The sequence below is a fragment of the Hyperolius riggenbachi genome, chromosome 1, assembly GCF_040937935.1.
Source record: "Hyperolius riggenbachi isolate aHypRig1 chromosome 1, aHypRig1.pri, whole genome shotgun sequence".
NCBI lineage: Eukaryota > Metazoa > Chordata > Amphibia > Anura > Hyperoliidae > Hyperolius > Hyperolius riggenbachi.
In genome coordinates, this window is record NC_090646.1 from 273,837,079 (window position 1) to 273,849,297 (window position 12,219).

A 12,219-nucleotide genomic window follows, 5' to 3' on the forward strand; every position below is an offset into this window, starting at 1 on the left:
CGGCCCGGCCCTGCTGTGAGGATTTTCTGCAAGCTTGTTTCAGGTGTGTGGCTCAGACACTACTGATGCATGCAAGATCTGCAGGATGCCAGGCAACTGTTTTTGTTTAAAAGGTAATAAATATGGCAGCCTCAATATCCCTCTCACTTCAGGTGTCCTTTAAGTCACCAAACTATCATCAGTTATACAAGAACGGTGCAGAACAAATTTGTACCATATATCGTTATATTATTCTATTTGAGTGGAAATATTTTTTAAAATAACATACAGCACTTTGAGATCAGGGACTATGTCTGAGTTAACAATACCTATCTAGTGCTGGTAAAAGAAATCTCTTTAACAATACTTTTCACAGTGTGCCTGCTCACTATTATCACAAAGGCAAATACCAACAGCTCTGGTTCACATGAAACGCTTTAAAAACTGTTTTACATAGCAAAATCTTCACAGGATTCAAAGCAAGCAATACACTGGCAAGCGTCCTCTCCACCCTGTGTATTGTTTTACAGAACAGTATAGAATGTCATTTGCCAACCTGATGTGTCAGCACAATGTGAAGTGGAAAAAGTCCTAACAAAGCAATGCAGGTTTAATTACTGCAAGACAAAAAAAAAAGAAAAAAAATGAAACACTTAAAGAGGACCCCCAGGCTGATATATGAAAACTTGTAACCTTGCTGTAAGAAAAAGCTATATTTACCTGCAGTGTGAAGCCGTCCCGAAGACCCCACGTCACTCCACTTACGGTGCCTGGCCCCGCCTCCCCTCTCTACTCGGAGAAAAAATGCCCAGCTATTTACTGCTGTAAATAGCCGGGTGTTTTTCTCCAAGGAAGGAGAGAGGTGGGAACAGGTGCCAGAAGTGGAGCGATGCAGGATCTTTGGGACGGCTTTGCGGGACATCACAGCAAGACTGCAAGTTTTTGTATATCAGCCTGGAGGTCCTCTTTAAGGCAAACCTGTGGGCAGTAAACATTGATCAAATATCTACATTGTGTGTAGTATTTTTGGCTTCGGGGGAAAACAAAGCTGATCTTGGCAGTAACAATAAACTTCAGTATGTTTTGTTTGCCCCCTTCACATGACTCCTCTGCCCTAACTCTCCGTCCTAGTCTAATAACCTTCATTCAAACCTTAAAGAACATATTGATGCTATGATTAATGATATACCTGTATTATTGACTTTCGCTCCATTTAAAAGATACTGGCTTGTAAGAAATGATCACCTCTATGTCTGTATTCTGTAGGCCTGATTTTAAAGCAGAGGGGTTGCAATTTACAGTCAGGTAAACATTTAAACAAAGGATACCAAAATTCAAATATGTGGCAACGGGACCTATTTGAATTCCCTAGCAGGGCTTATTTGAGTTTTCCAAACGGAGTGGGCCAATGGAAAGCCTTGGTGAGAAATTAAAACAGGACAATGCCAGGGGCCCTGCTCAAGGTTGCATCATGGAAACCATAGAACAATGGAGCAAATGCAACATTGCAAGGTGATTCATACTAATTGATAAAAAAAAGAGTAAGCTTTTGTCGAATCAGCCCTCTTTAGACTTAACTCCTGAGCATACCGGAATTAGGTCTGAAGAAGGCTGCTGATTATACAAAAGCTTACTTTGTTTTCTTTTTAAGTTTGTTTGCCCTACTGCATAGAGCCAAATTAATCCATGCCATGCACTGATGAGGATCAAACAATCCGAAACAGTCTGTATGCATGTTGGATTATTATGGCTCTGTACAAATTAACAAGCTGACACATCATTGCATTCCAGCGGTTCTGGAGGTGTGTTTAGCTTCTAAGGGTACAATGGTTATTTGCATATATTCAGCAGTGTTGCTCTGGGAGACATCTCAAGCTCACTCCAACCTGAATTATTGCAAATTCTTTCTGTTTTAGGAAAGCAAACTTTTGTTTTTCTTAATATCTTAGTAAGGGGGCTTTTAGGACCATTGTAGTCCCTTACACACTCCAATGAGTTCTGGGTCACCATGAGCTTGCTGGTTAGTCTGTACCTCTCAATAAATGGAAGAATCCAGATTCCAAACTTCTTGCTATCTCTGAAAAGAGAGTAACAACAGTAAACTTAGCCCCATGCTACATAAAATGTAACTTTGCAGTTGAGCCTTTGTTTCAGTGAGTACTCAGTGAGTACTTTCCCTTTGAAAAAAGTGAATTACATGTAACAACCAATCAAACCACAATGTTTTGTGTGCACACTTACTAATACAGTACAGTCAATATGCCTATTTCGGCTTATTTCAGATATCTGTAAATGAACACTTGCAGGTAATACAGGGTTGTTGATGAAATAATTGGTACCTATCCTCATCTGTCCATGATACTGGGGGGCATCAGAGAACTGGAGTTACTTACATTTAAAGCATTCTTAGCAGCTTCTGCTTCTGATCGGCTATCAAAACTTACAAAACCAACAGGCTGTGAATGAAAAAAAAAGAAATATATTAAAAAATGTAATCCTTATGGTAAAGTATCAATAAAGGATGGTATAAAACACATAGTATAGGAAAACATGTTTTATTGTAATAGCATTTTCTATTTGTGTATTCAGTAGAGGTCTATGTACTGTACTTTACTATAGACCTTGTCAAGGGAATCTATACACAAAATTTAGCAGTGTTTTAGATTCAAGTATACCTCATGAGAACTGGGGCATACAGGGCGGAATAATAAGCACCTAGTCTGTTTTAAAAGTCTGTGGGGCCAGTGATAAAAAATTTCAAGCAAGCTTAACCGATGTGACAGAATTAGAATCATTCCTTTCCAATAAAAAACCTTTGCTAAACAACAAATATGTGGCAGCAAGTTTGAATGAACCTTCATTTCTTGTGAAAAGAGCTGGCTAGTTGTTAGTTAGCTGTAGCTAATATGCCATTACCTCCAAAGTAATGGAAAGTACATTTCACTACTTCATGTATAGGCAAGGTTATATTTACTGATCTAAATGTAATTGTATATTTACATAATTAGTCTAATAATGTGTCAGTTATATAGATTACATGTCCAAGTTCCTTAGGTCTCCCTTTTATACTTTTATTCTGTTATACTCAGCCCCATTGCCATTTACCACAAACCACTGCAGAAAGACAGTAAAGCAGTAAGATAACCCTGCTGTTTACAAGAAAAGACAAGACACATAACATTTAAATTGTGCTTTTCTCCTGGTGGACTCAAAGCGCTTCAGGGCTGCAGCCAGTTAGGGTGAGCTTCATGAGCGGCCAGGATTATTAGGGAACTTTGTACATTAAAACACATGTATCAAGATTTGAAACACCAAAAAGAAAAGAAAACTAACTGACAACAGCGTCCCTTTAACAGGAAACTCCACTTTAGCACAAACATGTATATAACGTGTGATTACTACGCAAGCCATTTTTTAATACTGATCCTGTGCAGTCTACACCTCTTTTGTCTGTCAACATCGAATGATCAAAGACATCAGCAAATGTAAAAAACGTAGGTAGTCTTGAAAGTTCCAGATATCAGCATTAGTTAAGGTTTACCTCTGCCTCCCCAGATATTAATATTAGGTAGCCTGTGCCCCTCTCTCCCTCCCAGACATCATCATTAGGTAGCCAATAGGCTTCCCACCCCCACATATTTGGCATTAGGCAGTATTAGTAACCCCCGCCCCTTAATTATTAGGAAGTATTTGTGCCCCCAGATATTAGACTAAGGTAGCCCTCCTACCCCTCCCCCCGGCAGGTATCGGTATTAAGAAGACTTTGCCCTTTACCACCAGATATTAATAATAGCCTGCCTTTATCAGTCTGACATGCGCCCCCCCCCCCCCCCCCCCCCACACACACACACACCATATAAGCATAGTGGAGCATTACATTTATCTTCATCCAGTGGCAAGTGCAGGCTCCTCTTTTCAAGCCAGAAGAGGGCTGTGTGTGCAGCCTTTTACCTCCATACATCTCCCGATGTTGTACAGAGGTATAAGTCTGTGCACACAGCACCTAGGCTTATGCTTATGAGAGGGGATAAGCTGTTACCTGTTGCTAAAGGCACATATCTGCAAAACACAGGGAGGCGTACAAGGGGAGGTTATGCAGACAGTGGGGATAGGGTCATGGTATAGTCTAGTCTGCCTGTCACTGGAAGATTATGTTTTAAAAAAAAGAAAATCACAGGGGAATGCAACAAAACCTAAATGCATAATACTAAATGCTACAAAGCCTAGGTTCTAAATACATGTACCCAGGGGTGAATAGATGTGGGTACTTGAACATCACCGTCAATCCATTACAATTAGTTTTAAGATTTATATATAGAGAGACATAAATAAGTATTTGTAGTCAATTAAAGCAATGTTTTAAAATCATGTATTCATAAATATGGATCACTCCTAACAAACCCTTTTGTGTCAAGGGGTACTTGTCACCCACGGAAGGGTACCGGGCCAGCATAGTTACTTATAAAGGGGCACATGCTATAACAATGTTGTGAAACACTGCTCTAGGGTTTCCATATGGATATACTACCTATTCCAGTCAGATATGACTCAGAGCCCGGAAACCTGCCACAACTAAAGTCTAAATAGGCCTGACCCAAACAGTTTTCTCTAGTAACTTAAAAATGGATCCTAGCGGTAATCCAGATGCCAGCATGACAAAGTATCCTCATTGGAATAAAATGCATGCCTTCATTACATATGTTTTTGGAATCATGTCATGAATGTATTTTATCAAGTTTAACTGTTCAGTAAAAGGTAACATCATATGAGCAGCTTATGCAGACCAAGAACATTATTAGTGTCTCATATTCCTTTCTTTGCTCTGAGATATACTCACTGACCATGAATGACCTCTGCAAGGCTTAAAAAGCCATCAGAACACAAAAAAGTGTATTATGAGAGATTCCCAAATTAAGTGGAAAATCCATCTGTTCCTAATCAATGTGACTACTGTGTAGCAATGTGAAGGCTTTATGCTGATACAATTGCTTTTTAAGTAATCAGAGGACATACGTTTTTTTACATTGTTTCCAAGACCAAAGTCTGTTGCTATGGCTTTGGTTTAAAAAAAAAAAAAGTTTGTTGCTATGTTAATACGCTCAATTATTATATTAACTTGCAGAAAAATATCAGTAGTTTTTTTCTCGAGATCACATTTGGATTGAATCCCATCAATAGGCAGCTTTCTCTGTCATGTATCAGTAGAAATATTCATAGGTTAGCAATAATGACTATTTTAGTAGGGTGCCCATACTTTACTTGATTTTCAGCATCGATATCCAGCCAATTTGATCATAATGACCAAACCTGGCAGAGGTTGATGCCGCAACATGGACACCCGATCGATCGTTTCAATTAAAATTATCCAAATGATCGATCAGGTATGCTGGAAAATCTCATTAGAAAGGGCTTGATTGGGTGCACGGTGGTAACTGCGTTGAATTTCCTGATGACTGACAAATCCCCTGCCGGTCTCCTCCAGGTGTATTTGTCCCCCTCCAGTTTGTAGTGAGTGTTGCAGGCTCACCTGTAACCTTTACTGCAACTATACCTTTCCATTCCAATCTGCAGCCAGCTAAACTGTCAGTAAGCTGAAATTGCTCTTACCCTGCAATAAGGCAGGCCTCTTTTCCACGGACTGTTCATAGGCAGTGAAATGCCTCTCAAACTCTCGCAACTGCTCACTGCCGCCTGGTAACTGCTAACTGCTGCCTAGTAACTGCAAAGCTCGACAGTCCGTGGAGAAGAGGCCTAAGACAGCCTACAGAGTCTGCTTATCAATCCTGCTTAATGCAATACAGCCTTTATCCTTCCCACACCCTCCCTAATGTGTATCTTAATAGATAAAAACATATATACAATCAGAATCAGAATCACATTTATTTTGCCAAGCACGACTGGGTCGTGCCCGGAATTGGGTTTGGCACATGAATACAGGGCATATATAAAGAACATAGGAGTAAAGAGCATAGAACATAGTAGACATCACTTCATCTCAAAAACATACATGATACTTTTTCAAACATCTGCCATGTGGTTTTCAGGCAGATAGTCAGCATGGGGGGTCTGTGGGGGGGAGAGCACGGGCAGAGTTTATAGAGTTCAGCGAAGTTACAGCTGAGGGGAAGAAGCTGTTTTTGTGTCTCGTGGTCCTTGTGGAGATGGACCGGTACCTCCGCCCCAAGGGGAGCCGATTGAAAAACAGGTGGCCAGGGTGGGAGGGATCCTTGGCGATCTTCAGTGCTCTGGAGCGTAGTCTGGCATTATAGAGGAAGTCTAGGGCAGGGAGTGTGTTCCCGATGATCCTTTCCGCTGTCCTGATGACCCTCTGTAGTTTGCGTCTGTCGTCTTCGGTGGAGCCAGCATACCAGACAGTGATGGAAGAACAGAGGACGGATTCGATGGTTGCGGTATAGAAGTTCGTCAGGAGTTCCCGTGACATGCCGAACTTCTTCAGTTGGCGGAGGAAGTAAATCCTCTGCTGGGCTTTCCTCTGGGTGGAGACAGTGTTTGCCTTCCACTTCAGGGTGTTGGAGATGGTGGTGCCCAGGAGGCGGACACAGGGCACTTTCTCCACCTCCTTTCCACCAATGTGCAGAGGAGGTGGGGTGGAGGCATGTTTCCTAAAGTCAATGATAATCTCAACCGTTTTTGCATTATTGAGGACCAGCTTGTTCTCCTTGCACCAGTGGCAGATCCTGTCCACCTGGTGGCGGATCAGGCCGACTATGGTGGTGTCGTCTGCAAATTTGATTACCTTGACAGAGCTCGCCGAGGATCTGCAATTGTTCGTATAAAGGGAGAACAGGAATGGTGACAAGACGCAGCCTTGTGGGGCCCCTGTGTTGGTGGTCCTTGGTTGCGAGGAGGTGGGGCCCAGCTTTACCACCTGGGATCTGTTTGTAAGGAAGTCATTGATCCACAGTTGGAGTGTGGGGTGGACCCCGAGCTCAGCCAGGTTCTCTTGTAGTATTTGGGGGCTAATGGTGTTAAATGCTGAGCTGAAGTCGAGGAGGGGAACCCTGTCATATGAATTTGGTTTGTCAAGGTGATTGTTGACAAGCTCCAGACAGATGTTGATGGCATCGTCGGTCGACCTATTTGCCCTGTAGGCAAATTGGTACGGGTCTAGCTGGGTTTCTGCTTTGTGTTTAAGGAGGGGCAGGACCACCTTTTCGAAAGTTTTCATTATGACCGATGTGAGGGCGACAGGCCTGAAATTGTTGAGGTCGGATGCGCCCTGCTTTTTGGGTACAGGGATGATGGTGGACCTATACAATACACCAGTGAGAAGTGGGGCCCGATCCAAATCACTTTTACCCCTATGTTTTCTCCTTGGTAATATTTTTACACCTTATCAATAAAATGCATTTTAAGCCACCAGCAAGAAAATACTCAGAATAATCTTGATACTACTTTTTCACCTTCTTTGTGTTACTTTTTCAATTGCGAGTGCTAAAAAGTTATTTTAAAAAGAAGATGAAAAATGATCTCCCAGGAGAAAACTTGAATTGGATCAGGCCCATGATCTCTTAGGGCTCTTTCACATGGGCAGTTGAACTACCTGCTCTGTGAGCAGTAAACAAGCGGTAGCGAGCAGTTACCAAGAAGCATCGAGCATTTACCAGGCAGCAACAAGCAGTTGTGAGAGTTCAACAAGCTTTTCACTGCCTATCAACTGCTCGTGTGAAAGGGCCCTTATTGTAGGCAGAGCAGGGTGGTGAGAGAAATGCGTGGCATTATAAAAACACTGAGGTGGGTGGGGGGTAAGGGTTAAATGATTCATTGCTCACTAAGTAGTGAGGGACTGCAGAGCTGTGTATAGTTAATCTCTCTCAGCAGTGAGAGGGAAGTTGGCTGAGTCAGGTGATCAGCTTTGTGCTAAAGAAGGAGCTCCCACTCTCAGGGCTGGGCCGAGGCAGAGGCGAGAGAGGCTCCAGCCTCAGGGCGCAGTGTAGGAGGGGACGCACAACTCACTCAGCTATCATTCCCCTATTGTGTTTGAAGCAGAGATATATAAGAAAAGGGGATACATAGCAGTGACTGCAAGCCAGATAACTAGAGATTAAGGTGTGTGTGTGTGTGTGTAGGGGGAGGGGCCTCTTAGTCTAATAGCAATCAGTGTGTGATGGCTGGGGTGGGAGGGATGGAGGGGCGCACTTTGGTTTCTCAGCCTTGGGTGCTGGAGGACCTTGTCCCGCCTCTACCCAATCTACTGGAAATAAGGAGCTAAATGCATGCAGTGTAGAAGATTGTGCTTTACTAATTCATGCATATTTACTGTCATCTACATGTATTCAAAACTAGAAAATGCAATAGGGCTTTAAACAAAGGTGTAATATCTCTTGCACAAGCAAATATATCCACACTGCATCTTTGCATTGGTGCATCATAATAAGGCAAAATAATAAAGGTACAGATATGTGGCTTTTTGACGTATAAATCTGGGTGGATGCAGGTGGGCTGAATTGCCAGCTGTGTTCAGCTCAGGCTCTTTAACTTTTAATCTATAGTCTCTTTAATGGTTCTAGAAAAAGTAATAAGCACAGCAGGCCAATACTTAATGGTAGTAAAGGCTAAAAGGCAACTTTTCTACTTGTATAATTGGAGCATTCCTTTCCACCAACATTTAAAAGTCAGTTGATATGAGTTTAGTTATACATGCATACATACATTACTTTAGTGTATTTCATGCCTGGCTAAACCTACTATACACACTGTGCAAGTCAAGTGTTCCTAGGGCACAATGCACAACTTAAAGGGTAAGTAAACTTATAACATAATTATACAAAATCAACCTCAAACTGGCTTTGATTAATGCATTTTTCATCTTATGTTTTCTTACAAAAAAGATTTTACACCTTATTGATAAAATACTGTTTAGCTCGCATCAAGCAAAAAATAAAAATAAATAAATGTTAAAAATATGTTAACCATTATTAAAGGGAACCTGAGGTGAGAATGATATGGAAGCTGCCATATTTATTTCCTTGTAAACAATGCCAGTTGCCTGGCAGTCATGTTGATCTTCTGGCATAAGTAGTGTCTGAGTCAAAACCCTGAAACAAGCATATGGCTAATCCAGTAAATCCTGAATCAGAGTACCTGATCTGCATATGCTTGTTCAGGGTCTATGGCGAAAAGTATAGATGCAGAGGATTAGCAGGGCAGCCAAGCAACTGGTATTGTTTAAAAGGAAATAAACATGGCAGCCTCCATATACCTTTCACTTCGGGTTCCCTTTACCTTTTTAATTTGTGTGTATATACATGTATATATACTGTATACACACACACACACACACACACAGTATATAGTTGAAGATGAGATCAGTAAACATCTCATGTCAAAAAAAGCCCTTATCAGTAATACTAGACCTGAAGTAGTGTACTGGCTATAACAGGATACTCATACATCTTTGATCTGACTCAAATATCTGCAACATGTCACGAACAGCAGTACAAGGACACCGGAAGAGGCTTCCGGACAAGCTGGCTTCAGTTTATACCAGACCTGATGTACAGAATGTGTAAAGACTACAGGTAAAGTGGAATCACATTTCAGATTTCCTACCATCATCATCACAGGTAATCAAACTCTGTAATGCAGCTTTATAACAGTATAACTTATCAGAGGCAACTTCAGGTTTAGCATATGTAGTCCTTTACAGTGGCAGCTGAGAGGTGTCTCCAGATACAGTCTGATAACTCATATTAAGGCCCCTTTACACTTTTATCATGCTGTTGCAATGGTATTATTCTTCGATTGCACTGCAACAGTCCCAAAAGGTAGCACAGCACGTTACTGCTGCGGAGTGACCGTACAGTAAGGCATACTTTTTAATGACAGCACAGCATGCCTCTCTTCTGGGCTAAATCTGCACGATGTATTGTAAATCTTGCATCATCCCGACAGCACCCCCTGTGCTGCAATGCAATCAATGTGATAGCTCCATAGAACTATCATGGCTTCTGCGATGGGATGCACTGATTTTGTGAGATGTAATTGAGCAAGTGTGAAAGGGGTCTAAGTGTATGATCACTATATATATATATTAACTTTTAACTTCTATTGAAAACGACTGCTTACCTGCTTTGAGGTGAGTTTTATTAATGATCCTTCATAACCCTAAAAAAAAAAATAGAAAACACAATAAAAAATGAAAAGCTTCTAAAATCCATCCACACTTACTGAACAAAAATGATTATCTTGCCCATCAAACAACCTATGCTGCAGTTATAAACTATTCATTGTTTTGTGCTCTTTTTTTTCCCATGATCTATTGAATTTCAGAACAACTAAAAGAGATCACTAATGCGTAAGCATACAGAATTATGCAGTCATAAAACTGAGATGGCCTATCAATATAACCGTACAAATGCCACTGTCTGAGGCAGTAGTATTAATAGAAAACAAAAAAAGTGTAGCATCAAAAAGATAACACGGGTCTAAAATGTGGTATTTCATTGGTCAATAGTGGGGATGATCAGTGAGATGCAAGTTCCGAGTTGATGCAGGATTATGCACATTCTTTCAAGCATATGTATGCAGCTTGAAAATAGACCCATCAATTTCCACTTGGCGGGATTTGATTGGTCCATTTTCAAGCAATTCTCATTGACCATCCCTTGTCACCAGTGGCGTAACTAAGGAGCCGTGTGCCCTGGTGCAAGTTTTACATGGGGTCCCCAAGCACTCTATACAAAACAATTGATACGGCGCACCAAAACCTGCAAAGGACAATCATAGTATCAGAGGTGCAAGTAGGGGATGGGGAACAGTTTGTTAATGATTACTACTATTTAAAGCATCTATAGAAGTGATTATTACCAACACAGGGCCAATAGAAACATATTATTGTGCTTGAGAGAAGGCCCCTCAGGGCCCCTCTGAGCCAAGGGCCCGATGCGGTCACTACCTCTGCAACCGGTATTGCTATGCCACTGCTTGTCACTGGTATTGCTGGAAAGAAAACACTTAAAACACCTCTCTAATGTACCAGTCCAAAATAGGCAATTGTTGTGGTCTAATACTACTTATAGGCAGTTGCTGATTAGATTAGAATTGCTGGATACAGCATATGATGGGGCACTTCTTAAATGAGAATTTACTGCGATATTACCAGGAAATCCTTTATGTACTGGGTCAGCTTGTGCAGCTGAAAGTTGTAAAAACCACCTGTGAATAGGTTTGTGATGATGGCTAAACAGACATATAAATCTTGCATCAATTGTTCATTGTTGTTATTGTGACTTAAAGGACCTCTGTTGCAAAAATCTTTAAAAATATTTAAAATACAGTGGGATGTGAAAGTTTGTTAATTGTCATGATTTTCCTGGATAAATTTTTCAACCATTTGGCGCACTTTACACAAGGAGATGCTGTATGTCAGAGTGATGCAGAGGAAGCCTTTTCTCCGCCCACAGCACAAACAGAGGTATGCTAAAGCACATTTGGACTGTGGACTGATGAAACTAAAATTGATTATTTGGGCATAACAAGGGGCGTTATTCAATGAGGAAAAAGAACACAGCATTCCAAGAAAAAAAACTGCTACCTACAGTTAAATATGGTGGTGGTTCCATCATGCTGCTGTATGTCCAGTGCAGGGACTGGGAATCTTGTCAAAGTTGAGGGTTGCATGGATTCCATTCAGTATCAGCAGATTCTGGAGACCAATGTCCAGGAATCAGTGACAAAGCTGAATCTGCATCGGGGCTGGATCTTTCAACAAGACAATGACCCTAAACACTGCTCCAAATCCACTAATTCATGCAAAGGAACGAGTACAACGTTCTGGAATGGCCATCTCAGTCCCCAGACCTTAATATAACTGAACATCTGCGGTGTGAGTTAAAGAGAGCAGTCCAAGCTCGGAAGCCATCAAACCTGAATGAACTAGAGATGTTTTGTAAAGAGGAATGGTCCAAAATACCTTCAACCAGAATCCAGACTCTCATTGGAACCTACAGGAAGTGTTTAGAGGCTTTAAGTTCTGCAAAAGGATGATTTACTGAATATTGATTTCATTTCTTTTTTGTGGTGTCCAAATGTATGCACCTGCCTAATTTTTGTTTGAACAACTATTGCACACTTTCTGTAAATCCAATAAACTTCATTTCACTTCTCAAATATCACTGCGTGTGTCTCCTATATGATATATTTAACTGATATTTTTTATCGTAACAACCAACGATTTATACAGGAAAATCATGACGATTAACAAGGTTGCACAAACTT

General features: G+C 41.1%; 1 protein-coding gene and 1 long non-coding RNA gene across 4 annotated transcripts in view; one reads left to right on the forward strand and one right to left on the reverse strand.

Moving 5' to 3' along the window:
• RBPMS (RNA binding protein, mRNA processing factor) overlaps positions 1-12,219 on the reverse strand; it is a 296,410-nt gene that overhangs the window by 153,798 nt on the left and 130,393 nt on the right. For all 3 annotated transcript variants that reach the window (XR_011020458.1, XM_068233602.1, XM_068233601.1), the window contains exons 3-4: positions 10,069-10,107; positions 2,373-2,435 (exon numbers count right to left, since the gene is read on the reverse strand). Coding sequence is in view for 2 of the 3 variants with exons in the window: in XM_068233602.1 (XP_068089703.1) it covers positions 2,373-2,435; positions 10,069-10,107 (102 nt within the window). In the remaining variant the exon portion in view is untranslated. The remainder of the gene's footprint in view (positions 1-2,372; positions 2,436-10,068; positions 10,108-12,219) is intronic.
• Positions 1-12,219, forward strand: part of LOC137506477 (uncharacterized) — a 41,657-nt gene that overhangs the window by 12,340 nt on the left and 17,098 nt on the right. Inside the window, exon 3 of the long non-coding RNA XR_011020459.1 lies at positions 9,436-9,521. This is a non-coding gene — a long non-coding RNA (uncharacterized lncRNA). The remainder of the gene's footprint in view (positions 1-9,435; positions 9,522-12,219) is intronic.